We start from the raw sequence: 27,664 nt of genomic DNA on the forward strand, positions 1-27,664 counted from the left end.
AGAATTAGACAGGCAGAGAGGCAAGGGTCAGATCCAGAGAATGGAGGCATTGAAATGTTAATTCCTTCAGAGCCCTTCCTCCACCATCACAATCTGCCCCTGTTGCTAAGGTAACCTGTCCCAGGGATTGTCCCTCTTCTCAGGGAGTTGTTAATTACCATTCCTTCCTGACTGGATCACTGCTTCTGGCCCCTTGAGCCCCCTGTTTTCCACCTTTTGGCCATCCAGCTGAGCTTTCCTGGGCCTAGTCATACACTTCTTGGGATACCAGGATACCAGCTATGGCCTTCCTCCAGGGAGAAGTCTATGTTCCCGTTTTAAAATAAACCCTGCTTTATATGCTTGCCTCAGTGTGCTTCTCTAATGTTATACTTCAACATGTGAGGGAGCAAAAGTCATCACCGGTGATTGGTGGTATCACCACCTTCTTTGATCTGGATCTGATGAATCCGACCCCCACAGGACTAGAATGGCCTTTGGGAACCAATTAATTGTCAAAGGTGGAAAACTGGCAGTATGAAGAAATTGTCATCGATTGCAGGACAGAACAGTGGGCTCAACCCACAGTCTCTCCTCTTAGCCTATTAGGTGGAAGGTCTGAAAAAGGAAGGAGAGGGGTTTAGGCAAAAATAAAGATGGGAAAGATCCATAGGTTTTCCTCTTCACAGCTATTTCCATTTCTTACTATTATCCTCTGTTAAGACCCTCATTGCCTCTGGTGAAGTCTGGCCCAGAACCTTTATAAACAGAGGCCTGTAGCTCTGGAAAGTGGCAGCTACTAGGATTTGCAATGACATGGGATTGATCTTCTTTGGTTTCTTATAGAGTTTTGCTTCTTTGCCCTTTGTAAAGGCCAGAAAAGGCCCCAAAGAGAACCAACTGTCGAGTGGCCCAGAGCACTGCTCTGTCACTGCTGGTTTGAAATGGTCAGTGGCCACATGCTAGGGGCCTTTGGTCTTCCCCACAGCCTCATGTTGAAGCTGCTGCTGGCTCTAAGCTGCCCACATGTGCAGCACAGGGGCAACTTGGAAATGAGCAATTCTTTCATCTTTGACGTGCTGAGGGTAAGAGGATCGTCTGAGGTGCTGCTGGAGGTGTTGGGTTCTCAGAAGGAAGAAAAAGAAACTGCAGCATCTTGCTTCTTCATGGTTAAAACCCTTTTTCACACTGAAAGAATCAAGAATCTTTCCTGGCTATGTGACAGCTTAAAAGTCTCTTTACCTCCTGAGTCCAGGTTGTCCTGCAAAGGTGGTTGATAAATCATTGCTTTGAACTATGAGAAACCCTGCGTAGTGAATCGTTGCTTTGGGGAGCCTGGTGGTAAGAGGGTGCCCAGGGAACGCCCATTTGCAAGATGATTCCTGTTGATGGGGAAGTTCTGTGTTTGTCATGGAACTCACTAATTCAAAAAGCTTTGATTTCTAAATCCCATCCTGTCCTGAGGTAGAAGAGATGGGCACAACCTGCTAAGCCCAAACAACTTGTTTTTCCCATCTTCCTTCTGTTTTCCTAAAGAAGTTTTTCACACTCGGTCCTTTCACTGTACCTTCCCAGCAAAATGACTGCTCGGGCCCCATTTTGTGGTTAGATCCAGTCTCCATCAAAGCTGGACCATCCAACAGTGTCCCCTGCTTTTCACTAACAAATGAGTCTAATCTTATTTCTATAGTTCTAATTAATTTTCTTGGTCTAGCTCATCCCTGTGTAGGTTAAGCATCCAGCCGCTGCACTGTCTTTTTCTTTCTCTGACTGCTTTCCTTAGTCTTTCTGTCAATATTATGTAAGATACGATATTCACTTCTTTTATACAGATACAGAGCATGAGCAGACGTCCCCAGCCCCCACACCAGCTAACTATCTCACACTGAACTTGCATGGATTGAGGGCCCTTCTCTTCTAAAATTTTGCATTATTTGATTTCAACACATCTATGTGTTTCCTGAGAGTCAGCTTTGTTTGTTTTCAAATCTACTTATGCCAGATATCGTTGTATAAATTGATTCAATATATAAATTGGCAGAGGGTGAGAAACAGAATTTTTAAAATAAAAACCAAGGTGAATTTTTTGATCAAGTAAATAAAAGAGATTTGCAAAAATCACTTTTGACTTAGTTGTGGATGAAACCACTGAAAGATTTAGGAGAAGGTATACAAAAATTCAAAACATTCTCTAAATATTTTGCTTTAAAAATGTTTTAAAATTTTCTTTTCAAAATAATGGTTCTCACCTCTAGTAGAACATTTGGATTAGCTAGGAGAGTGCTTATTAATTTTGCTTATTTTGATTAGAATTTTTATTAATTGACACACAAAAATTGTCCACATTTATGCAATCTCATGTGATGTTTGCATACATGTATACACTGGGTAATGTTTAAATTGGAGTGAATAAATCTATGTCATCAAATAGTTGTCATTTCTTTTTTGATGAAAACATTCAAAAACCATTCTGACTAGAGGATTAAAAAAAAAAGAAAGAAAGAAAACCCACCAATGCTGATCCCATTTTAGCTCAATGACCATAGTCTGAAGAATGTGTCTGGAGCAGATTTTTAGAAGTTCACCATCTGGAGGTAAAAACCTTTGTTTTAGAGAAGTTGATACAAAAAAACGTAGATGATTGTTATGGTTTAGATATCAGGTGTCCCCCAAAGGCTCATGTGTAAGACATTGCAATAAAGTTTACAGGAAAAATGATTGGGTTATGAGAGTCTTTCCCTAATCAGTGCATTAATTTCTTGATAAAGATTAACTGGGTGGTGACTGTAAGCATGCAGGGTGTGGCTGGAGGAGGTGGGACATTGGGGGCATACATTTGGGGTATTTATTTTGTCCATCATGAGGGGAGATTCTCAGTCTGCTTCCTGGTGCCATGTCCCCCAGCTGTTTTTCTCTGCCACACTGTTCTGTTATGATGTTCTGCCTCATCTCGGACCCCGAGGAATGGAGTTGGCCATCTGTGGACCTCTGAAATCATGAATCCCCCCAATAAACTTTTCCTCCTCTAATTGTTTTTTTCAGGTCTTTTTAGTCATAGCAGTGAAAAAGCTGGCTAAAACAATGATAAATGAAGTTCATTTTGTTCAAAGAGCGTTAGGAAATTTCTGTTTTAGGTTAATAGTAACATGTGTACGTAATTTAGTGTATTTCTTACTTCTTTATGGCTCCCCTCTTGAACAAAAATTTCAGTTAGCCTTCAATTTATGTTGTTTGATGAGAGATCTTCAACTTCTTCTAAATATTAAGGTTTTATATTGGAAGAAACTCGAACTCACCCTATAAAATTTGAAGACATCCACTCAACCACTTACTTATTATTTGCTGCCTGAAACCATCTACGTGGGGTAGACTATGACCTAGCCTTCCAGTGGAATCTTCTGCTTTCTGACTCCAAAACACAATGAAGTAATAGCACTGTTGTAGATATAATCTCAGGGATCTTGGCCTTATCAGAATTCTGAATCCTGACCTGCTACTTACCTTTTTCACAGGCAAGTGAGTTTGAAATGGGTGGTGTCCAGGAATCCCCCTGGCATGTGTACCGTGATGGCCCAGCAATCACAAAACCTTTGGGGCAGGTTAGCTCAATGGATTCCCCAATTTTATATGTTCTCTGGAATGGTGTAAGGGTCAGGCCTTCTTGGACAGCTGGCTTGAGACACTCTACCCCTGCAAGGAGAGCAATATTTCAGATGTGGTTAGCGATGCAAACGACTGTAGGCAGGTTGTTTATGACTCAAAAGGTGATGTGACTGAGATTTGTTTAGCTGTTTCCCCTGAGACAATTCTCTGAAAAACTTCTGTGAGTCCTGGTATCTGAGATTGCTTTCTATCGAACTGAGTCCAGACATATCCAACTTTCATTAGTACATCACTGGGACCTTTTACTTTCAAAGAACAATTTCCTTTCCTTTTCTATCTTTTGGGTTTTCCCCAAAGTGAGTTACCATGTTTTGAGTGGCACAGAGGTAGAACATTATAATTGACACTAGTCTTAACTCTGATGCAACATATCCCATAATAATGCATAGGGTCCCCATTTGGGCATTTTTGATTATCAGTGTTTACTGTAGCATGTCTGTGCACAGGACCTACAAGCTCATTCATTGTCTCAGCAGAGGATGTCAGTGTGCTCCAAGAACTGTGCCCCAGAGAAAACTGCATCTCACATGGAATCCCATTTCTGATACACAAAGAGTCTAAGTATCATCTTCTTGGGACTCATCAATTTGTATCAATTTGTACACAAGGCAAGACAGATGTCTGCAGTTAGATATGGTTTGCAGACTTCCTGTATTTCTTTTTAAGAGCATGCTTCACAGTTTTCTGTGCATGAGGCTAATATGCAGGGGCAGAAGAACTGAAATATGAGACATTTTGAAATCTAATTTTAGCAAATGAGCTCCATTTACTGCTTCACTAAATCTTTTCACCATAGTTACTAAAAAATAGTAAAGTGTACTGATCTGAGGGTGTGATTTTTTTCTATTTATATTGGACACATTCAGAGTAGTCACACAAAATGTTTGCCCAGTTCTCACGTTGGCATTCTATATCTCCTTGACTCCAGGTCCCGTCTGGTAGGCATCTGAAGTACTGGTATCCAACAGCTCTGAATCCAGTAAGGCATGAAATCTCAACTTCTTCCCCAACTGAGTACAGTTTCTTTTCATTCTAGAATTAAAACAGAACCCCCCAAATTATTAATTCAACAAATTACCATATATAAACATCTCAGGTCAACCTGAATTCTGTCTATTCCATCACCTACATATAATTTAAAAATGTTATTCATCTTGTAGTAACCCATTTGTTATTATATACTTTTCTAATTAATAGATAATTAAAGTACAAATACTGTCATGTAGGGATAGGGCTTACTAAAATCTTTAACCAGTACCACCAAAAAAAGGAAGAATAAAATTTTCAAGATGAAGATGGATCTTATATTTCTAAGTTTTGAATATTAACTTTCACCTACTTTTTCATCCCATAAAACCTATATGCTACTAGTGAGACACAATTACCTACCATTCTTCAAACATAATTCTCTTCTGTGCCTCTATTTCTTCAGTTGCCCCTCTCTCTCCACTAAACACATTTTTTCCTCTCTCTCAAGAATCAGCTCAAATAGAACGTCCTCTGTGAAAACTGCCTTGGTTTCCACAGCTTGTGGTATATCATCCTTTCAGTGCTGGGGGCAACCTACAGAGCTCTGTTTTATAAGGTTTATCACATTTATAAGCCCCATGTTGACTCTTGGTGGCAACTCTACAGATCTCTGTCTCCCACATACTTACACAGGCCTTAATAACTTTGAAACTATGCAACCACTATCCCTCCTGGGGGGACTTGTAATGCGACATCCTCTCCCTTTACTAAGAGGCAGGAGAGTGCCAGGAACTGCCTGGTCAGTTATTCTCTGAGAACTGCGGTTGGGGTTCTGAAGGGAGGTGAAGGCTCAGTTGTCAATGTTTACTATTACTTGGGCACATGATTTAACTTGTCCCCTGGAAGAGTCCTAATTTCCTGGATATATAAAACTGTCCTACTGTTGATTATTGCAGATGTGTCTTTGTTTCCAAGCAAAATGGAATGATGAATAGGATTAATGATTTCAGTGTCTTATTCAAAGACTGCACACTATTTTTTCATGAATTTCTCCTAAAATAAATGATTGTCTTGAACATTTGTTGTTTCCATTTCTCTTACAAAGCTATTATCTACATGTGTATGTTGTAACCATTAAGCTTAAACCACACATCTGCTAGACTGACTAAACAAGAAAACTTTATCTAAAGTCACTGTCACTTGCCTACAGGAATAGGACTTGTCTTGATCACTGAACAGATGTCCCCATGCGTAATAACATGATTATTGTAACCTGGAGTTAGGTGTGTCTGTCTCTGAATCCATACAAGGAGCATTTTCCTGTTGTGACACATGACTAAATCAGCCAGGGTCACTCCAGGAGAACTAGGCTGGCATGAATTAGTGACACACACACAGAGAAATACCTTTTATCTGGGTTCTGTGACAGTCCCTCTGACCCAGTTCCCACGAAGGAGGCAAGGCAGGTAAGAAAGAGAGGGAGCATGCCTCCAACCTGGGTTTTATTAATGGGGAGAGCTAATACATGGAACATTCTATCCAAACAAAACAAAACAAAACAAACAAACAAATAAACAACGACAAAAGGTAGAATTACAACAAACAGGTGGGTGTAACTCAACCCCATCTGGTGATGCCCACTCCCAGAGCTGCACCTTTCTTATCGGAGCAGAGGTAAAGTTCACTTGCATTGCAGAGTGCAATACCTCTTTGCTGAGGACTTCAAGATGTGTGCATAGTTCCTGTTCAGGGTGGCCCCTGACATTTTCCTACTAGGAAATCCAAAATAAGTGCTCATTAGGAAAAAGTAAGGTTGTATTACTTTTGAGTAAAAACTGTTAGCAGATAGAGATCAAACCTTTATAATAAGACAAGGAGTGAATTTATTAATGAAAATAAAAACATACTGCTGTGGTTTGAGTGTCCCCTTGTAAACTCATGTTGAATATTTAAGTGTCATTGTGACAGTATTAAGAGACAATTAGGTCATGAGGGCTGGTCGCCCTCATGAATAGATTAATGCCATTATCCTGATAAAAAGATAAGTTCTGCTCCATCCTTCCTCTGTGACTCAGAATGCTCACTTGCCCTTCATCTGTGTTATGACCTTATGATACAGCACTAAGCCCTCATTAGTGTTGGTGCCATAATTTTGAACTTGCCAACTTCCAGAATTGTGAGTTAAATAAATATCTTTTCTTTATAAATTACTCAGTTCTTAGTATTCTGTTATATCAACAGAAAATTGACTAAGACACATAACATTTAATTTTATAATGGAGTCATAAGAATCATAAATTACTGTTTAGAGACTTTGCATGTTTTTAAAATTAGGATGTCAACAGTTTTAACATTTTTTTTTCTGTGAAGCTATAATGGATTAAAAGTTATTTAGGTAGTTGGATCTGATCAAATGTAATTTTGACAATACTGTTTTAGAGCAGGACCAGCAAACCTTTTCTATAAAGAGCTGGATAGTCAGTTGCAAGCCATAAGGTGTCTGTCACAAGTATTCACCTCTGCCATTATTCTGTGAAAGTAGTCATAGACAGTATATAAATAAATAAATGTGACTGTGTTCTAATAATACTTTATTTTAAAAAAGTAGTAGGCCAGATTTGGTCATTAGAGCATAGTTTGCTGGCCCTTGTTCTAATGGATTAATTCCCAAGGCGAGACTTCCTGACCTAACAGCATCAGTACTGTGTTTGATATGGAAACTTTGGGGCTTCACCCAAGACCTACTGAATCAGAAACTGTGGGAAAGGGACAGTGACCTAACAATCTCTTCAGTGCTTTGGTGAATTTGAGAACCTCTGTTCTAGAATAAACACTAGCTAAAATTACCTCCCTCCAATAATTTTCCTCCTTTTAAAATCTTCAGGCATGATACTTTGCACATAGACAGAACATAAGTGACCAGGAAAGACACATTAGCTCAGCCTATAGCCCATGGATATTTATGTGCTAAGCTTGGAGAATCAAGGGTTACTGATCTTTAATCATAAATGTGATAAAATTGGAAAAACACTAATTTAAAGGTTTAAGAAATGTAAAATGAATAGAGACCATGCCTTCTGTGATCAATTTTAAGTATTATGTATCTACTGAAAGATTTACATCTAAAGCCAGACTGTTTGAGGACTGCATTTGATTTTCAGAAAAAGCATAAAACCATTCTGTGGCTTAATAAAAACAGATTAAATTAAAAGGTGCATTACAATGGTATTGACTGCTTCAGGATTCTACAGATTCCTCACCTTATCAGACAATACAGACACAGGGACTTCTATGATAGATTATGGCAAACTCTAGTTTATCTTTTTTGATGACATACCTTAAATGAAGGCATTATTTTTCTCAAACTCAGAAATAAACAACCAGACTTAGTTGAAGATTGTTACAAGTCATCCAAACCTATATTATGCAGAAGTTCCATTCTCTATTCAACAAATATACCATTATCATTTGACTAAGTGGTACCAAGGAACACAAGCAACCTACTGCCCTTTGATCAAATAAGCAGGTATGAAGACATCTTCAGTGAGTTCAAGATGAAAGAGTGGTCAAGCATTCTAAATATTACTTTGATTACATAAAAATATTACAAAGATTATTGAAATTGAAAAATAATAACTCCACTTAAAAGAAAATACACATTTTTCAAGTTTGTTTTTGTTTTTTAACTTCAAAACAAACTGAAGGTCAAGATACTTACCCAGATAAATCCATTTTCTGGAAGAACTGGCTGAAGACATCCAGAGTCTACTTCTAGCTCAGGAAGATCTACCTCTTTAATTTCTTCATCATCACTGATACATGGCTGCCCACTAAAAGGGGAAACATGTGTGTATATGTTCACATATATTTACACACTGATTACATACATGTATGTAGATTGAATGGAAAATATTACTCAGAGACAAGGGTGACAGCAGATTCAATGCTTCACTAATAAGTTGTGTTGACATAGATAAAATTTGAATTATTTCTTTACTTAGCAGCAGAATAATCAATATCCAAACTGTGTTAGTGAAGGAAGTGACTTCACTTTCCTCTTTCCTTTTACCCAACCTTACATATTTTCCATTATTGAAAATGTGCAGTCCTCCTCTTGACGCCCCTCTCCCTCGCAGCCCCTTCCTCCCTGTTGAGGAGCAGGGTTATTGCACTCTCGGGTTCTTGATCTCTTATAAGTGGGATTGCACATGCTCCAGGAAGACCAGCAGCCCCAATTTCCATCCACTGCACCTGGAAGAAAGGAAAGCCCCCCTGTAATCATGGTGCATCTGAGAGAATTTGCGCCTTGAAGAAAGGCCAGCCTGACCAGCTTTGTGGAATATTACAGGATCCTAATAAGGATTAAAAGAAATAGTTGCTGACAGGGATCTGATACAAGGCCTGATTTTCTCTTCCTGTTCCCATAGGTCTTAATAAAATGGCAGAAATTATGGATCATTTTCACTACAAATGTTATGGTTTAGATATGGTATCCCCCAAAAGCTCAGGTGTGAGACAATGTAAGAAGGTTTGGAGGAGAAATGACTGAATATATAGCCTTAGCCTAACAGGTGAGTTAATTCCTGACGGGATTAACTGAAGTGGCAGGGTGTGGCTGGAGGAGATGGGAATTGCTGAGTGGCTTTGGAGTATATATTTGTATCTGATGGGCAGACTCTCACTCTCTGCTTCTTGATCACCATGATATGAACTGCTTCCTTCTGCCACACACTCCACCATGATGTTCAGCCTCATCTTGAGCCCTCAGAAAATGGAGGCCTTCTATGGACTAAGACCTCTGAAACCATGAGCCCTCAAATAAATTATTCCCCCTCTATAGTTATTTTGGTCAGATCCTTCAGCCACAGCAGCAAAAAATCTGATGAGTAAATATATATATATATATATATATATATATATATATATATACACACACACACACACACACACACACACACACGTGTATATGTATAAACATGAACATTTTCTGAATAGAATATATATCAAATTATTTTTCAAAGGCAGTAGGATATGTTCTTAATCCCATGCATTATTCTCTTTCTAAGGAGAATTCGGGGTAATTTTGAACATTACTTAGCTCTGCATGAAAACTTTGGTTGTGACTTAATCTATCCCATATTTCAATGTCATCCTCTTATATTATGATACATTAGAGGTTTATGATAATACTATCATATTTTATTTTATAATTTTTTACTTTTTATTTATTTAATGTTACAGGTATTATGTTTTATATTATAAAACACAAATAAACAAATAAATACATTTTAATGCTTGGATACATACTAGGATTATCCTCATTTGATGGATGAACAGATTATGTCATGGAGATTTTCCAGCATCACATAACTGGTAGGTTGTAGCTGAGACTAATATGAAGTCCTTTGACTTTAGAGTCTTAATTTTTTGAATGCTTATTTTCTTTATGCATTTATAAAAGGTGGAATTTGCTAGAAATATTGTCTTAATTGGCCAACCTAGAATATCTTTTGGAGGGGAAAAGGTGCCTACCCCACAATCAATTACTGATACTTACTAGATTTATAATCTGGAGACCGTATCTCACAGTTCTTGCCATAGGTGCCACTCCGACACACACACAGACATTCGGTCCCTGAGAGCACAGGACGGCCATTATTAGGGCATGGAGCACACTGGCAAGGGTCAAACTTGGCTGTGTATTCTTGAAAAGCTTTCCTGAGGTTGTTCCGTTTAGTCACTGCACAGGGAATGTTTCTTACTAAGTCCATGATGGGAGCAAGCTAGGAAGAGCCAAGAGAGAGGAGATCTAGTCACATGCCGTCTGACAATACACTGCCATCACTGTCCAGTTCTCATGGAATGAGAGGCAAGGTCTGAGAAAATCCTGACTTCAAAGGTATTATTGTAAAATCTACAAGAGCTGCCCATTAAGCCAGTAGAGAAAGGCCCTCTACCTGAGGGCAGGTGTGAACTACTTCTCTGCACTTCTATTGTGGAGGAAGCCATATGTGATACATTGCTTACTTGGACTTGCATCATGTTATTCATTAAGGATCAAAGTACTGAGATGGTTGACCAAGGGCTATGTAGCACACAAATGCTCTGCTGAAACCTCATCAAGTTGATTCATGCAAAAAAATCTAGAGAGGCTGCTGAAGACTGCTTTTCTTGTTCTCTGTATTGGTAAGGACAGTACTGGCTTTTGGTGGAGCCAGAAGAGAAAATGTGGAATAGGAGAAAAGGAAGAGAGGAACTTGCCAGTGGGATGGATAGAAAAATTACAGTAACAAATAAGGAAACTAACAACAATAAAAGAAAGGCAGTGCTTATTTTAATTTTATTAGCATTTTAAAATCCCAAAGAAATGGCCATTTAAATTACTGTATGACTAAAAAGTGCCCAGATGGGTAGCCGTGCCTCATTTTTCCACCATAACCTTTGGAGCTCAATATGTTTTCATGCTGCATGTAAATGGCTCCATTTTCATAATAATTGAATTCCTTTATCTTCATTTAAATGAAGTAAGCATAATAGCCTCTTTGGAGGCCTTTTAAAATGTGGTTGTTAAAAGCAAAACTGATTCTAAATGGAATATGACTGGTATGTGGGCAAAGTACTCCATAAATAACAAAAATCAACTTTTAATGTAATTACAGCAAATACAAAACTGGTAAATTGAATCAATGGTGATAGAAACAGGAAGTCAAATGGATCTAAAATCCCATTTATCCCACATCATTATAAATAAAGATTTATAAGTGCTCATCAAATGAAGAGTTGCCAGAAAGATATAGAAACTAAATTTATTGTATGCATGGGTGAGATGAAGAGTACTACTCATGGTGAGTTTGAACAGTTTTATTCACAAAATTTCCTTTTCCAGTGTTTCATAGATGCTAGGAATTCTAAATACTGTATCAGAATGCTTGTTTGAATAGCAAAAGCACTAGATGTGCATTTTTTAAAAAAGCATATTGTGCATACATATTAAAGAAATACATTTTCCTTATCATCTGAAAAGAAAATGGAAAAAGAATTGCACAATGTAAAATTTGATTACTAGAGAACTACTTTAGCTCTCTTACCTTCAATGCATTTTAATCTTACCTCAAAGTCAATCACAGCAGGATTTTCCTTCACTGATTCCAACCACTCAGAAAATACTTTCTCCTCTGGACCTGAGGTCCCTTTCTCCCAGGCCAAAGCTGCTGAATATTTGCTCCTTCCACCTTGGACCAAAGATATGGACTTTTCTGCTCCCTGCAAAAATGAACCTACAAGGTGTTCAAGAAAATTATCCCTTTAATTGTATTGAAAATTTATTCTTTAAAGAAATGTCAATTTGCACAGGACAGAGAAGTAGATGGTATAGTCAAGCATCTCCAATAAGAAAAGCTAAGTGGAAAAACAAGAGAACAATTCTCATTCCCACAGAGACTTCAATAGAGACATGATAATAACAGTGCCAACACTACCACTTACTTATTGAGCATATGGCATCTGCCGGGGACTTCCTACACATTGTGGTATATAATTCTCACAACAACCCTGAGCAGTAGACATTAGTAGCTATTAGTTTAAATGTATATATTGAAACTGAAAATAATTTGTCCTGGAACACATGTTTAGGGAGAGGCATTACTGGCATGCAAATACAACAGAGTTCTTGAGTACTTTTCCCTTTATGGTTTGATGCCAACCCTCCAGCTTTTGATTTACAGACATGGGCCCCTAAAATAACATAACCACATAGCTCTGGTATTTGATCAATTGCCTGCCACATTGGAAACTTTCAATTGCAGATAAAAAAATGATAGAATGCCTTTAAACTTAAACTTTAAACTTAAAAGCATTATATGTAAAAGGAAAAAAAAATAAAAAATACTGGAAAAGGAAATTTTGTGAATAAAATTGTTCAAACTCACCAAGAGTAGTGAGTTTGAAACAGTGTTGACACTGTTTCTTTAGAGGAACTACACCACACAGATCTTTAATACAAATTTCAAATTAATTCCCATTAACTAATGACAATTTTAACAATATGGGTAGGATCTGAGTAGTAGGCAATTATAGTGAGAACAAATATCAAATGAAAACTTCTTGTGTTCATGTCAAAATTTCAAGGAGTTATATGAAATAGGGCTTTCTTGTTAATAGGAAGACTTAGTCTAAGCATAAGTAGCCACCACTATGGGGAAAACAACAAAAAATTCTGTTTATTTCATCTAAACTGTCTTCTGTAACTTTTTTATACATTTGCATATTTTTGGCATTCTATATTTTTAGAATAATAAATTTATACAACTTGTTAGTATATATCTATACATGTATTAGGTATATTATTTCAAAATAACTTTCTACAATATTTTGGATTTGAAAAATTTGGAGTCCAATTGCTTAAGTGAAACAATTCAGAGCTAGAAATGGACAAATCTGTGTTGCCGTGTATGCTTTTTCCTTAATATGCTATTGATTTGGGGTAAATGGCATTAACAAGAAGTTGTTGAGAAGTTGCCATATGCCAGAAGACTGAGAGAAATGTAAAATATTGACCCTCCATGAGGAGACAGCATAGGTACAGAAATATACTAGCAAAACTATAAAAAAAAATTTAAATGAAGGATGAGGAAGGAGGGAAAAGAGGAAGGTAAGGACAATATGAGGGAATACTATTATTGTCATCAGACTACTAGAAAACTGGGTGGACCTAAAGGAACTGGAAGAGAAAATGTCCAGCACAGACTCATAGTTCTCCATTTATAGAGGGAGACGGGAAGGGGAGGAAGGGAGAAATGGAAAGAAAAGATATAAAACATAACAAAAGAACAATAATGCAAATAGTTTTGCCAAGTATTACTGAGTAGTGTAAGCAATTCATGATTCTGGAGTTAAGAAGGTGAAAGAATGCCATGATCTGGGCAGTTAGGGAGGGTGGCACTCTGAAAAGAGGACTGTCATGACCATGGGGCATAGGTAAGACTTGCTATGAAGATGGTGGGCTTCAAAGCCTGGGACACCACAGGCACATGCCCAAATCTGGTCGATGTGCTATATTCTGAAGAGAAGGCAGATGGGCATCAGTCTGAGTTAAATTTGAAGAGGAAAAATGGCAGAATTAAGAAGATATGAATGGAAAATGAAGAAAACTGGGTTTATTCTCTAGGCTTCAAAACCACTACATTCTCTAGAATCAATAAAAGGTTTTGTGATGGGGAAGGGAGAGGATTCAGGTACATTAGCAGTACTGTGCCAACTGGGTAGCCGTGGGAGATTGACACACCAGTTTGAAAACTATTATGTCTGTCCCTAATTTTGCAGTGTCCTCTCATTTCAACAAGTTGAAAACCAGGCTCCATATATGGTATTTTCTCATCCCAATACCTCTCTATCAATTCAGTTTCCAAAGTAGTCCTGATTCTAATCTAGTATTGTCTCTCATATATTTAAGTAAACTTTTCTGCTGAAGTATAATTTTCACACATAAAAGCACATCACGGTAAGTATGCAACTCAATTAATTTTTTAAAAGTGAACATGCCTTCGTAGTCATTGCCCACATTAACCAAGAGCACCAGCAGCACCCTCGAAGTCTCCTTGAAGGCTTCTGTCAACTGTTATTTCATTCTCAAATCCAACCCACAGCTTCACTATCCTTGTACATTAGTTTTGCCTGTTTCTGAATTTCAAATGAAAAGGTATAAAATGTGTACTTTGTTGTGATGTTTTTTTTCACTCATGTTTGTGGGATTTGTCTACATTGTGTATAGCATTCATTAATTCATATCCCTGTCCATTTTATTCTTGATATAGACACTTGAGTCATATCCAGTTTTGATCAGATATTTGAGTTGTATCCAGTCATATATGTATTCAAACTAACATTCGAAAATGTTACTGTGCATATTTTTGTACATTACTTTTTTAGCATATTTGTGCATGTTTCTATTGGGAACAAACAGCAGTATAATTGCTAGATTATTAATACATACATTATATATACATATATTCATGTGTAGAAACAGACATAGCTATCAATAAATATTTTATATATGATATATATATATATAATATGTTTATTTATAAATATATATATTATATATATTTATTATTTATAAATATATATATATATATATATAATATGTTTATATATATAAAATGTTTATTGATAGCTATGTCTATATATATAAAAATTACCACTTCAGTAAGCACTTCCAGTGTCCAAATAGTTTCATCAATTTAAATTTCTATCAGCAGTTTGGGTGATTGGTTCCATACTCTGTCAAAATTTGTCAATTTAAAATTTTTTACCTGAAAGGGAGGGACATGAGGAAGTACCAAGGAAAAAAATCTACTAAATTATGCTATGCCTATGTACAAATATACCACTCTCTCTCTATATATACATATATATGTATATATATAAATTTAATGCACTACTTAATAATAATAATAGAAGGGAGATCAATAGAGTAGAGCAAGAGGTTCAGGAAGAAGGAGAGGAGAAGAGAAAGGGGAGGGACTGGTGAGTGAGACTAATAAATTTATGTTATGTGTAGGTATGAATATGCCATGCTGAATCACACTATTATAAATAATTATAATGTACCAATAAAACATGAAAAAAATTTTAAAAATTTAAGCAAAAGCCAAAACAAAAATTAAAAATTTCACCATTTGTATGAGGTAGTATCTTATGGAATTTAAATTTATTTCAACTCCTGATATGTTCTTTTCATGTTTGCTCTTTAAATATCTTCTTTCATGACAGGCTTATTTATTATTTTTGCCTATTTCTAAATTTCTACTATTTCCCTACATTACATGTCTTTACTATATGTCACCTGGACAACTACCAAAGGATAACTTATACGAGCTCAGTATTTAGTACAAGACAGGATTTATTCTTATCATTTTATATAGATTGTTAAGTTCTCATGAAACATACATTAAATAAATACTATTAGTTTCATTTTATATGTCAAAAACCCAAAGCAAAGCAAAGAAGGGTCTTGATGTTGGTTACATTGTTAATCAATAGTGGAGCCAAAATTTGAATTTATATAGTCTGTCTTGTAAATTTAATAGAAATGCAATGTGCTTAATCCATCACAACTAGAAATAATCTGTAAAGGAGAATTTACTTCCATACTTAGTGATTTTTACTGTTTTTCTACTGAATTCACCAGAGTGTTTGGCCCAATACTAAATCTAAATTTCTTGGTAAGGCCTTTTTTTGGGGAAAGGGGGTGTGGTAACTGCATACCATATAGGCTTATTGAAAAAAGAAAATCATAGTATTCTTCATGATTTTAAAAACTTAGAGGAGTTCTCTTTAACTATTTTTTACACTGGGAGTTTTCAAATTTAAAGATGCAACAACTCCCTTTTCACACTTCACACCTATTACCTTCCTGAAGATCCTAAGTGTTACAGTGAGAATATTTAAATAGGATTAAGTCCAAATATTTAACCAAGGCATACAGTCGTGCTTAATACAGAAAAAAACTGCTTTTCTTGATTTATTTCACAAGTTTATGCTCAAACTAAATTGAAATATTCATTTATTCACTTATGTATTCAGCCTTTGCCTCTCTGTGCTTCTGTTTCCTCATCTATAAGGTAATAACTGAAGCAGTTTCCTGGGGTCACTGAGAGGATGAAAAGTTCACACACACAAAGCAATTAGAGTGGTGCCTGGAACATAATAGGAACTTACTAAATGTTGATCATTTGTGCATCATTTCTTTCAATTTTTCATGTTTATAGAAATACATTGATTAATGGGAGATGAGATTGATCAAATCATGCTATGTGCGCATATAAATTTGGCATAACGAATCCCACTATTCTGTATCCAACAATAAAAATAAATACATTGATTAAACATTTATAATGTGTTAGGCATGGTGGACATAAAGACTATATATCACTGTCCTAAATTTGTTCACATCTTAATGAAGGAAATAGGAAGTAAAGAGTGCAATGAGTGCTATGATACTGTGAATAGGGGTTGCAGTGAGATTAAAAAGAAGTGTAGCTACTTTAATCATGAATAACAACAGGTGGTAAACAGAATGGCTCCTTGGACTGCCTGATAAGTTAATAATTTATAGACTCGTTTGTTTTGAAATAAATATTGCATTTTGAGCATATTAAATATTTAAGCAATTCAGAAAAACAAAATCCTCATTCCCCTTATTTAATGTTAGTTTTATATATTAAATGATTCAGTCTTCCTTGACTCATGTTTGCCCACTGTTTCTTCACTCCTAAATTCTTTTTTTATTTATTGGATTAAAGTCTTGGTATTAACTTTTGTCTGTTTCCTTAATTTTTTGGTCTTCAGCAATTTATTTATTTATTTTTTGTTCTTTTTTGTTACACATGACAGTAGAGTATAATTTGACATATTTATACTAACATGAAGTACATCTTATTCTAATTAGGATCCCAGTCTTATTGTCAATAAGCTTTCTATGTTTTTTCAAGCTCTATCTCTGCCATTCCTCTCATAATTAAAGCCACATCGTGGGTTTTTCAACAGTACAGCCTCAAAATAGAGAAGATTGACAGAAAAAAAAGAATAAAAAACCTTTCTTCTGAACTCTCAAGTATACTTTTGAATCTAACAGAAATTATAGACCTGAAGGCCATGGTTTTCAAAGTCAAGAACCAGGCTGTTGAAAGAGAAAAGAATTCTTGGAATTCTTAAAACTTTAACTTAAATACCAAGAGCCAAACCTGCTAGGATTCAAACCATAGAATTTATAATACCAATCATAGAATGAAAAAATGAACAATGACATAAGAACCCCTTTCTTTCTCAAAAGGAAAAAAAAATAGATTTTTGAGTGGAAGGGAAAATGGAGAATGTTAGATATGGTATAATGAAAATTTAGACGTGACAAATTTCTTAGCTCAGACCTGGGATTCTATTGCACTGAGCAGTCTTGGGAGGGATGGTAATACAAGAGAAATTTGATAGCAATGCATAGTCGTTTGTATCTAAATCTTCTCTATGAGTAGAATGAGAATGGTGAGACTTGTAGAGAATATTTTATGTCCCACATGGTGCCCAAGCAAATGGTCCCCTGAGTTGCTTTAAAGGCTCTCACAGTTTGCTATTATGTGTTCAGGAAAGAGTTAGGAGTTGCCTAAATCTTAAAGAAGATGAGGAAATCTTGAGAAAGGGTTTTAGACAAAGGGGCATGATGTTGGTTGATGTGAAGAAGATTCAAAGGGTATGGCAGGACCATTAGCATTGGTGGTGGGTGCCAGTGTCTAATGATGAGGACCAAGGTAGGCAAATAACAGATCAGCTGAGGGCAGCAAAGACAAAGGGCTTTGTGCTAACAAAGGTTTCATTTTTCCTCTGATGCTAGGATACCCTTCCTCCAATGCATGTACAAATGTACACACATACACATGCACGCACATGTACACACACATTTTTTGAGCTTTTGACTTATCGAATTCATGTTCTTATTAAAATATTCTATTTCATGATAAGCTAGTAAAGAATCTGTATCCATTCTTTGATTTATATTACTAAATTACTTGTCTGTTTTGTATGTTGTTTCTTTTTGCCTTCATTTTCTTTCCTTTTTTGTTTTGCTAGAATGCAAATGTAATCGTTAATACAGTTCTTCTCATTTTACTTATATTCAAGCCGAATTTCTATGCATTTAGAATAATATATTTATTATTTTGGTGATGAATATTACATTTTTATTTTTCTCTCATATTCCTTATGAGAGTGTAAGTTTCAAATCTGGGAGTTTCTGTGATCCTGTTTCCTTTCCTTTGTTCTGAACAAATGAGTGGCAGTCAGACAAAGTAAGAGAATAAAAAAATTGTGCACAGAGTAAAGAGTTATATATAGAGGCAAGGCATAGCCGAGAGCATGATGTGTTTAGGAGATGACATAAAGTTGAGCTATGCAGAGAGATGTGCGGGCTTATCCTTGAGGCTATATGGGACCATGACATATTTAAAGCATAAGGATTTCATGAATAAGAATTGTCTTGGAGAAAATCCCTCTCACAAAAATGTGTAGAATAGACTGCAAGAAGGGAATACTCAGAACAAGGAGACCAGTTTTAGAGATTTTGTGATAGTCCAGATTGGATATAATGAATGGAGTTATGTACATGGAATTAAAGAGAAGAGAACACTTTGAGAGGTATTCAGGAGATAGAATCGATTGTACATGGTTACTTATTAAATATGGGGGTTAGAAAGAAGGAAAAAAATCAAAGGTGATTCCCAGATTCCTGGCTTGGTTGACCTGGTGGATGGCACCGCCATGCATCAAGCCTGGGAATGTTGAAGGAGAGGGAAAAAGAGGTAGGCACAGTTTGCTGGTTCCTATGCTAGTCGTACTGTTAAGCCTTCACAATAATCCCTATAGGCTGTGAAACTAAGGCAATACTAGATAGTGATGAGAACAGCTTCAGAAGGGAAAGAACATACTGATGTTCAGGTAGATTTGCTTGGTGAACAGCTGGTGTCTGGAGCTCAGAAGGGAAAGCTGGGTTGGGGATTAGGATGTAAGAGGGCAGTAGCTAGAACTCTGGGAAAGAGGAAGATCATTCTGCAAAACCTGACTAGTGTCTTTTTTCTTTGAAAGGTTGGCCTGGATTTTCTTTCTCTTCCTCTTCATTTGCCAAAGTCAACTTCTGCCTTCAATGCACAGCCCCCAAATAGTTCTTGTCACAAGACCTGATACATTTTAATCTCAGGATTTCCATCTGCCCATCTTCTTCAGCCCAATGTACTTTCATAGCCTTTAAAAAATACCTCTTCTAAACATTTATCAGTCTATTTTTAATGGTCATTTATATATATCCTTACTCTGTAAGTTTCTTAATAAGAATGTCCAGATCTTACTCCTTCGCCTTACAAAGCTTCATACTGAATTCTACCCACGGGGATACTTAGAAATTGTTCATTAAATTAAACAGCTTTAGCCAGGCGCAATCCCAGCAGCTCAGGAGCCTGAGGCAAGAGAATTGTGAGTTAAAAACCAGTCTCAGCAACTTAGTGAGGCCCTTAGCAACTCAGTGAGACCCTGTCTCTAAATAAAATACAAAATAGGGCTGGGATGTGACTCAGTGGTCAAGTGCCACTTGAGTTCAATCTCCAGTAGCCTCTCCACCCAAATTTAACAGCTTAAGAATTAGATAAAGAAAACTTTAGCCACTACTTGAAAATATTTTAAGTAGTGCTAATGTTATTTTATTTGCACCTTTCCCCTGACACACACAGGGCTGTGAGGCAGGTGAATGAAATGTTAAATGTTAAAGATAGCACAGTCATATGCAATATGGTACTTACACTGGACACACTGGACAAGTGGCTAAGAAAGGACCATTACCTTCATATTTTTCTGACAGCTTGTTAGTAGTACATTTCTTCTCTACTTTTGTTTTCTTAACAAAAAGAATACGCTTCTTCTTTTCAATATGGATACAGTTTCGGATTTCTTCCTCTGTTAACCCTAGAAAATGGAATACAAACAAAACCCGCTTAGACTGTGCCATTGAGGATTCAGAAGAGGAATATGAAACTCTGGTCCCTTTTGGAGCGAGACACTCTAAGCCTCTGTCCTTAATTCCAGTAGACAGTGTTATATACTGATTCAGACTTGCATAGGACCAGAGATGATCCTGAACAGAAAGCATGTCTTTGAGTTCCTGCATCTCCTGCTGCAGCACTGACCCTAGGAAGCATCTATGAGAACACTGTAGCCCACCCCATAGGGTTGTGTTAGCTTCTCCCTGTTTCTATTCACTGTTGCCCAGGACCTTAAAGCCTATCTTTTCTTCTGCACATGGCCATTGAGTAGCCCTGAAAATCAAGAGATTTAGACATGCTCTGTTCTGAACCCCACTATAAGGCCTGCTTTCTGGGTCACAGCTGATTCCATGAGACCTAAGCGTATTTCACCTATACATGACCTAAAATGTAAATGCCAAACATCTCTCCTTCCCTGAACACTCATTTTCATCTTCTATGCGTCCTCTCCAGGACTCAGCTTTTCTCTCTTTCCTACCTCCCAACATTTCTTATTTTAATCTCAGAAATTCTGACTCTCTGAACTCTGAACTCTTCATCTCCTCCCTGGCTCTCCTGAATTCAAGCCTGTATTCCATCCTGTTTCCCTGTGGTCTCTGCGGGAGATCGACACTGCCTTATTTCCACCCCTTTAGTTGTGGGCTCTGGGATTGACATCTCCCTCGTTTCTTAAAGTTGCTTTTACTGGATGACTTTTTACAATCTTTTAAGTCTTGTAAAATCCTTGATGCTCTAAGGCTTGGGTTATACGGTACCTTTAATTCTCATTGCTTTTGTCCTTTTCCAAACTCCCAGTCCTCATCCATTGAATATTTTGCCATCTGAATCACTCCCACGGCAATGTCTGTAGTCATTCTCAGTGACCTCAATACCACGTATGAGTAGAATACAGTGCAAGGAAACAGATTGAGTACATTTATACACCTAGTGGTTCCTACCTATCTGGGCTAATTTGAAGGGAATCCATGATTGAGTTCCTGCATCTCCTGCTGCAACACTGACCATAGGAAGCATCCATGAGAACACTGTAGCCCACCTCATAGGGTTGTGTTAGCTTCTCCCTGTTTCTGTTCACTGTTGCCCAGGACCTTAAAGCCTGTCTTTTTCTTAAAACAGCTCTCCACTCTTCCTGACTCACTGCCAGAAATATCAAAATTAGAATCCAGCTTTTTTATTTAGTTGAAAGTTGCCTTACAAAAAACAAGTTCATGAGAGTTATCACTGTTACTATCAGATTTTAAGCACCTTAAAGCAACATATTTTTTTTCAAATACTGATATTTAGGGTTGTAGGTTATAATAAACAGGGAAGAGCACTTTTAAAGATTGAGGCACCAGTTGGGCATGATGGGAAATGCAAACCTGAAGGCACAGATCTCTGAGAAATAAGGCTGGGTATTGTGAATTAGAACTGCTTTCTACACAGGTCTTTTCTTTTTTGACAGTTTGACATATTTGAAGAGATGTGTTACTAGTTGGGAGTAAAAAATTATTAGCTTGGAGCCCCCATGTTTACCTGGCCTGTTCAATGCTAGCAAAAAAGATGACTATTTGAAGCTGGCTAAATAAATACAGTTCCCTTTTCTTGGTGGTAGCACTGTTTTATAAGTGGATCAGCAAAATCCTTGGGACATGCTAGGAATTTAGTTTCATAACACACAGTTCCTTTCTTTAGGTTTTTATTATTTATAAGTGAAAATTAAATTTTATATGTCCAGTTAATTAACTATGACACACACACAAAAACTATAAACTCAATTTTATTTCCTGAGGGCTATCTGTGAATCCCAAAGAAGCCAAAGTCTGAGTCTTTCTTATGGCATTGAAAACAGAATCATTAAGATATTAGGTCTTTATCAATAAATTTCTGCACAAGCTTTTTCTTCCCCATCATATGTCCTGTCCTTGATGCCTGGCCTCTATCTATTAATTAACCAAGGAGCTTCCAATATCCAAATTTCACACCTAAGTGTCCCTCTGCTGCAACACAGGGATCAGTATTTCTATCAGGTCCTCAGGTACTCTAAGTCAATAGGGTTAGTCAAAATATCATCCTAATACATAGTAGTGTGAATACTTTTTCACCTCAAATTCAGAGCAGAAGATGACTTCCCAACAAAAGTTTTAAATTACCATTTTGTATGATACTTTAATTGCTTAATGTTTTCACTGTGTTTCTGAAATTCTTTTCACCTTGCACACTGAAGAAATGTCAACTTTTATTCAAGGTTTTAACATGACTATGGGACACTGAATAATAGAGGAATAAATCAAGGAATGAAAACAAAAAGCAATTTTGTTTTATTTCATTCAAGTTTCAAGTAACTTTCTCAAAGGCAGAGAGTGTAATGCTCATTGAATATAGTATAACAGAAACTAATTCTATACTCTAGTTTCATATTATGTCTAGGTAAAGGGTGAAGAAATAGGAAGAGAGAAAAGAGAGAAGACCAGAATATATGTTGCAGAAGCAAGCAAGCCCACCCATTGTTTAATTCCATTTTATTGAACTTTGTTTCTATTTGAATGTGCTTCATTTTAACTACAATTAAAATTGCACAGCCACATTATTATTGTGACTTAGAAACATCTATGTACGTATAGGTATAATATGTCTATTTACTGAACATAAGAATATTCAGAATCTAAGAATATTGAATATAATGTTGTAAAGTATATTAAATATACACACATACATATTCTGTTCATATGCACACTATAAGTAATATATATAGTGTGAATTTATGTATAGCATGTGTCTATGCATATCTGGTGTGTACATGGGTATATAAATATGTATGAGCATTAATTTCAGTGACTCAATGCACCTCAAACTCTCTTTTTCCTTCATCATGTATGTCTAATAGTCAATCTCTATTTACAGAGAAAGAGAGGGAAGGTGAGAGTGTTTTAGCTGTAAAGTTTAGCCTATCAGTCTTCACCTATTGAAACATTAGGTGGTTGATTAGAGATCTACACAGTTCTTTAACTAACCTGATCTCTAAGCTTTTAAAGGCTTTGCTTTGAATATGTGAGTATACTCATCAAACAGGAAATTATTGTCTGGGCTCCACAGCATCTAAAAGGCGCTAGGATTTGCCCCAGACTTTTTTGCTCAGGATTAGCATTGATACTATAGCAATGGCTGAAGACATCAAATTCATTATGTAAGCTTGGCTACAGCAGAATGAATAAAGAAATGGAACTCGAGGGGCAGACAGTATAATAGTTAAATAAAATATAATAATAATAATAATATAATAGTTAAATAAACTTAGCATGAATAGTTTGGATTTTAGTAAACATGTCAGATAAAAATTTATTAAAACCTTCTTATTAAAAATCCTTCTGAAAGATATTTTTCCCAGTATTTTTCTTAGGAAATAGATTATGAAGTACCTTAAGATTTGGAGGGACTCAGGGAAGCCATATTAAACATTAGTAGTTGCCACAGTGAGATATAAGAACAGAGGGACTAAAATTGTATTGACCCAAGGGCTAGCCTGTTACTGTACTTTAAAATAAATTTCTGGGTTTTTTTTTGATAAAAGTTTAATGATGAATAATTTTGATTTATTTAGGGGAATTGATGAGTTCAGTTCTGGCTATCATAGTTTCCCAATTTTATTCTTTTTTTTTTTTTTTAAGAAAACCTTTTTTTCTTTAGTTGTCAATGGACCTTTATTTATTTTTTTTAATTTTTATATGTGGTACATGACAATTGAACCTAGCGCCTCACACATGCTAGGCAAGCACTCCACCACTGAGCCACGATCCCAGGCCCCCAGTTTTGTTCTTAAGAGAAACATGATAGTCATCACAAGGACCCTTGGTCATTTCACACAGGAGCTAGAAAAAAATAATAATCCAAAGGAACTTAAACTATAATGATAATTAATATTGACAATTTCAGATAATATTTAAGAAAGAGGCGTGGTTTATGTTGTTATTTTATATGCAAGCACAAAAATGTCTGCTCCAAACCTCAAGACATGAAGTTGTAACCTTTCCTCAAATAAAATAACTTTAAATTTGGTTTCATGTTCTATCATTAGTAGTATGTACGGGCCTGTAGTAACTCAGTCCCTTTTCAGTTTCCTTATTGTTCTTCCACTTTATGCCCTTGACTTTTACTTAAAATCATTAAAAATAAATGATTGCTATTGAATTTGCTATAAATGTTGCTCTATATAATTATCTGCAATAAAAATGCTATAAGTAAATTATCTTCAGAGTGGAGTTACAGGACAACCTTTGTTTTCCTTGTGGTATTGGAAAACCTCTCCCTTTTATTTATCTTCTGCTGTGTAGCTTATGATGCTTTGAGATGTCAGAAAATTCAGAGACAAATACAATGCCCAATCACAGAGACTAGGCATACTTATTTTTTGGTACAATTCTCTATTTTTAATTTATCTGAGTATGAACTTTTTATTGTTCTTCATATCATTCTGGAAATAAAGCAGGTCTAAATAAAGTCAAAGAAGAATTATTCAAACAGCAGAGTAGGAGAAAAAAATGAATTGCATGCCATCCTACCACTTTAAAAAGGGGAGGGGGCGGCTGAGGGAAACATACCTGAGTTCTTCAGCTCTTCACGGCTAAACTGGTAGAGGAGGTCATACACACCTCCCAGGGAGCCGGAGGAGAAGTAGTGTGTCCCAAAGTTCTCAAATATCTGGCTGTATAGAGCAGAGTTGTATTCTAAAGGCAGATGGTTAAGGGCTTTCAAAAAGACGTCAGAAAGCTGCAGATCCTCTGCTTTCATTGTGAAGTTTAAGACCTTTATCACTTTATGGATCCTAACAAAACTAGAATCCTAAATGAAATTAAAAAAAGTTAAGAAATAAAAATAAAAGGAAGATCAAAGGTAATTAAAGCTTTTAGGTGCCATTAATTTATCATTAAGCTTGTTTCCTACCACAATATGAAAACAATTTTAACTCTATTGCATATTCTCTCATACACAATTATAATTTTCATTTTATGTTCCAGTACCTTTTCCTGAGATGTTCAGAGCACTAAACAGATGAGATTATCTCAATAATGGGAACTGTGTGACTGAGGCCTATGTTCTGTACCAAAAAAGAAATGATCAATCTTTCTCTCTTGATTGCCCACCATGGCTGCATCCCCACTGAGTTTTTATTTAGAATGCCTTACTAATGCAAACAATTGAAAAATGATTGTGTAAAGATTCAAGTGGAGTTTGGCAACTGTGTAGCTTCATCACTAACTGGAAAAAGCATTTAAATTTTCTAAACTTTTGTTGTCCAGTGACAAGATGAGGGCAGTGCCCCAAGGAATACTTTACACTTCCTTTCAATGATAAAATGCTGTGATTCCAAATGATTTAGGGGTGAATTTGAAACAAATTTTTTTTTTTATATTCTGTATCCTCCACCCATAGGCAAAAATAGATGTGGATTTTTGTTTGTTTCATCATTTCTTTTTTTGTTAGGTTAATTAGGATTAGATGGTTGTTATAACACTTAAAATCTCATTTCTTGCCAGGTACGGTGGGGCATGCTTGTAATCCTAGGGACTCCTGACTCCTGAGGACTCCAGGAGGATTACAATTTAGAAACCAGCCTCAGCAATGTAGCAAGTTCCCAAAGCAACTTAGCCTCACCTTGTCTCAAAATAAATAAAAAGAATTGGAGATGTGGCTCAGTGGTTAAGCGCTCCTGGGTTCAATCCCCAATAATAAATAAATAAATAAATAAATAAATAAATAAATAAATAAATAAAATCTCTTTTCTTTATATTGTCCTAAATGGCCATTGAGGCCTATGAGAATACTCACATATACTAGCTTATTAAAAAAATAGATACTTTATTTGGTCTTTCAATTATAACACATTGTAATGTTTGAATAATAGTAACAGAATGAATGACCATATTTTAACAAAAGAACTATAACTGGTAATTATTAAGCAGCCATCTTTCTGTATACTATAATTATGGCACCAAATGACTGTGAAAGCAAAAGAAAGAAAATCACAAGGATCAAAAGACTCAGGGTTCATTTTCCTCTCTTTGATTTTTCCTTTCTCATTCTTACCTTTTTGCCTTCCATTAATTTATTTTTCAGCCATCAAACACTATGGATGTAGAAGGCACAAGGTAACCAAAGATTGTGCCCTTGTGGAGCTCACATTTTAGTAAGTACCCATTAATTCTATTTTTAACTTTAACACTTGAATTTTGTGATAGAACCATAGTTTTCGACAGTTAGAGGGGCTTTTGCTTTTAGAGAGAAGTATATAATCTCCCTGGGTATCTGAAATGCCTGTTATGGGAGGTTCAATATTTCCATTTTTTAAAAAAATGGAATGATAGAAAATACAAATTAAACTTAGCACAAGCACAGGCATACTATTCTTCTCACCAATATGGGATAGCTGGAACTGGCTATTTTAGACTAAAGAATACTATTATGGCAGTTTATTAAAAACATGCATTTAATCATTCGTGAGATCTTACTGCATTTTAGTCATATCTATGTAGTTTCAATTTTGTAAATCAGAAAAGCCCTGGATCTTACAGAGCTGATTGTTATTTTTTTTTTAATAGATTCTTTGCTCACCTCCCCCCGGCAAAAATGTCATTGGTTTCATCCAATAAAATAAAGCATTAAGATCAAATGAAGGGCTTGGATTAAATTTCAAGTGCGTGGCATGCTGATTTCACTGCTTGAAGATGGAGAGGAGTTGCAGTAGCATTTTCATCTAGACTAAGATTTCCTTATTCTAGTCAGATCTAATTGAAGATAGCAGTCATGATTTTGGGTGACAATTTTGTAAGACAAAATTGTTGAATGACAGTAGTTTCATATGTTCTGACTTGATACTGCAAATGACCCTGCATGTTTCTGCTTGGGAGAAAATTCTTAGGGATCAAAAAATGCCTGTTTATATACAAATGAGGGTTTTACACCTGTTCTTTAGAATGTTTAAAACATTTATAAACCAACTCAGTGAACATGTCTTAATGTCAGGACTGATACCTACATCTGTGTCCCTTTTGCATCTCCATTTCCCTCCCATTTTTGGATCTACTTGTAGGTAGTTACTTTGAGTCCTGAATGCTGTATCAGAGATTTAAAAAAAGAAAAGACAAAGGACCAGACATGTGCAGCCTCAGATATTCCAAATCAGTAGATTAAAAGAAGCTCATAGAGATGTGTATTTCCACTTCCTGGTGATACTGGCACTCACTTGTCTTACTAATAAGTTTAGCTAAATTTGGAGGAAGTATATAACCATAGTCCATTTGAAACTAAAGGAACAATATGTTATTAATGGAATCTATTTTATTCTCATTTTCTACATGCCTATCACCAGGGCTGTATTCTTTCCACAGTTTGTTAAAATTAAGAATAAATAAATGAATGATTATCAAATATATTGAAATGTAATGTAATGTATAAGAACAATGGATAAAAGTCAGAATAACTGAGTTCAGTTCCCAACT

At 36.1% G+C, this 27,664-nt stretch overlaps 1 protein-coding gene across 2 annotated transcripts in view; it reads right to left on the reverse strand.

Annotated features, from left to right (window-relative positions):
* C6 (complement C6) overlaps positions 1-27,664 on the reverse strand; it is a 76,021-nt gene that overhangs the window by 10,517 nt on the left and 37,840 nt on the right. For both annotated transcript variants that reach the window (XM_071611890.1, XM_027936268.3), the window contains 8 exons: positions 24,767-25,007; positions 19,990-20,112; positions 11,722-11,888; positions 10,169-10,394; positions 8,691-8,862; positions 8,330-8,441; positions 4,542-4,674; positions 3,481-3,669 (listed from right to left, as the gene is read on the reverse strand). In XM_071611890.1, the coding sequence (XP_071467991.1) occupies positions 3,481-3,669; positions 4,542-4,674; positions 8,330-8,441; positions 8,691-8,862; positions 10,169-10,394; positions 11,722-11,888; positions 19,990-20,112; positions 24,767-25,007 (1,363 nt within the window). The remainder of the gene's footprint in view (positions 1-3,480; positions 3,670-4,541; positions 4,675-8,329; positions 8,442-8,690; positions 8,863-10,168; positions 10,395-11,721; positions 11,889-19,989; positions 20,113-24,766; positions 25,008-27,664) is intronic.

This window comes from Marmota flaviventris, chromosome 5, assembly GCF_047511675.1.
Source record: "Marmota flaviventris isolate mMarFla1 chromosome 5, mMarFla1.hap1, whole genome shotgun sequence".
Lineage (NCBI taxonomy): Eukaryota > Metazoa > Chordata > Mammalia > Rodentia > Sciuridae > Marmota > Marmota flaviventris.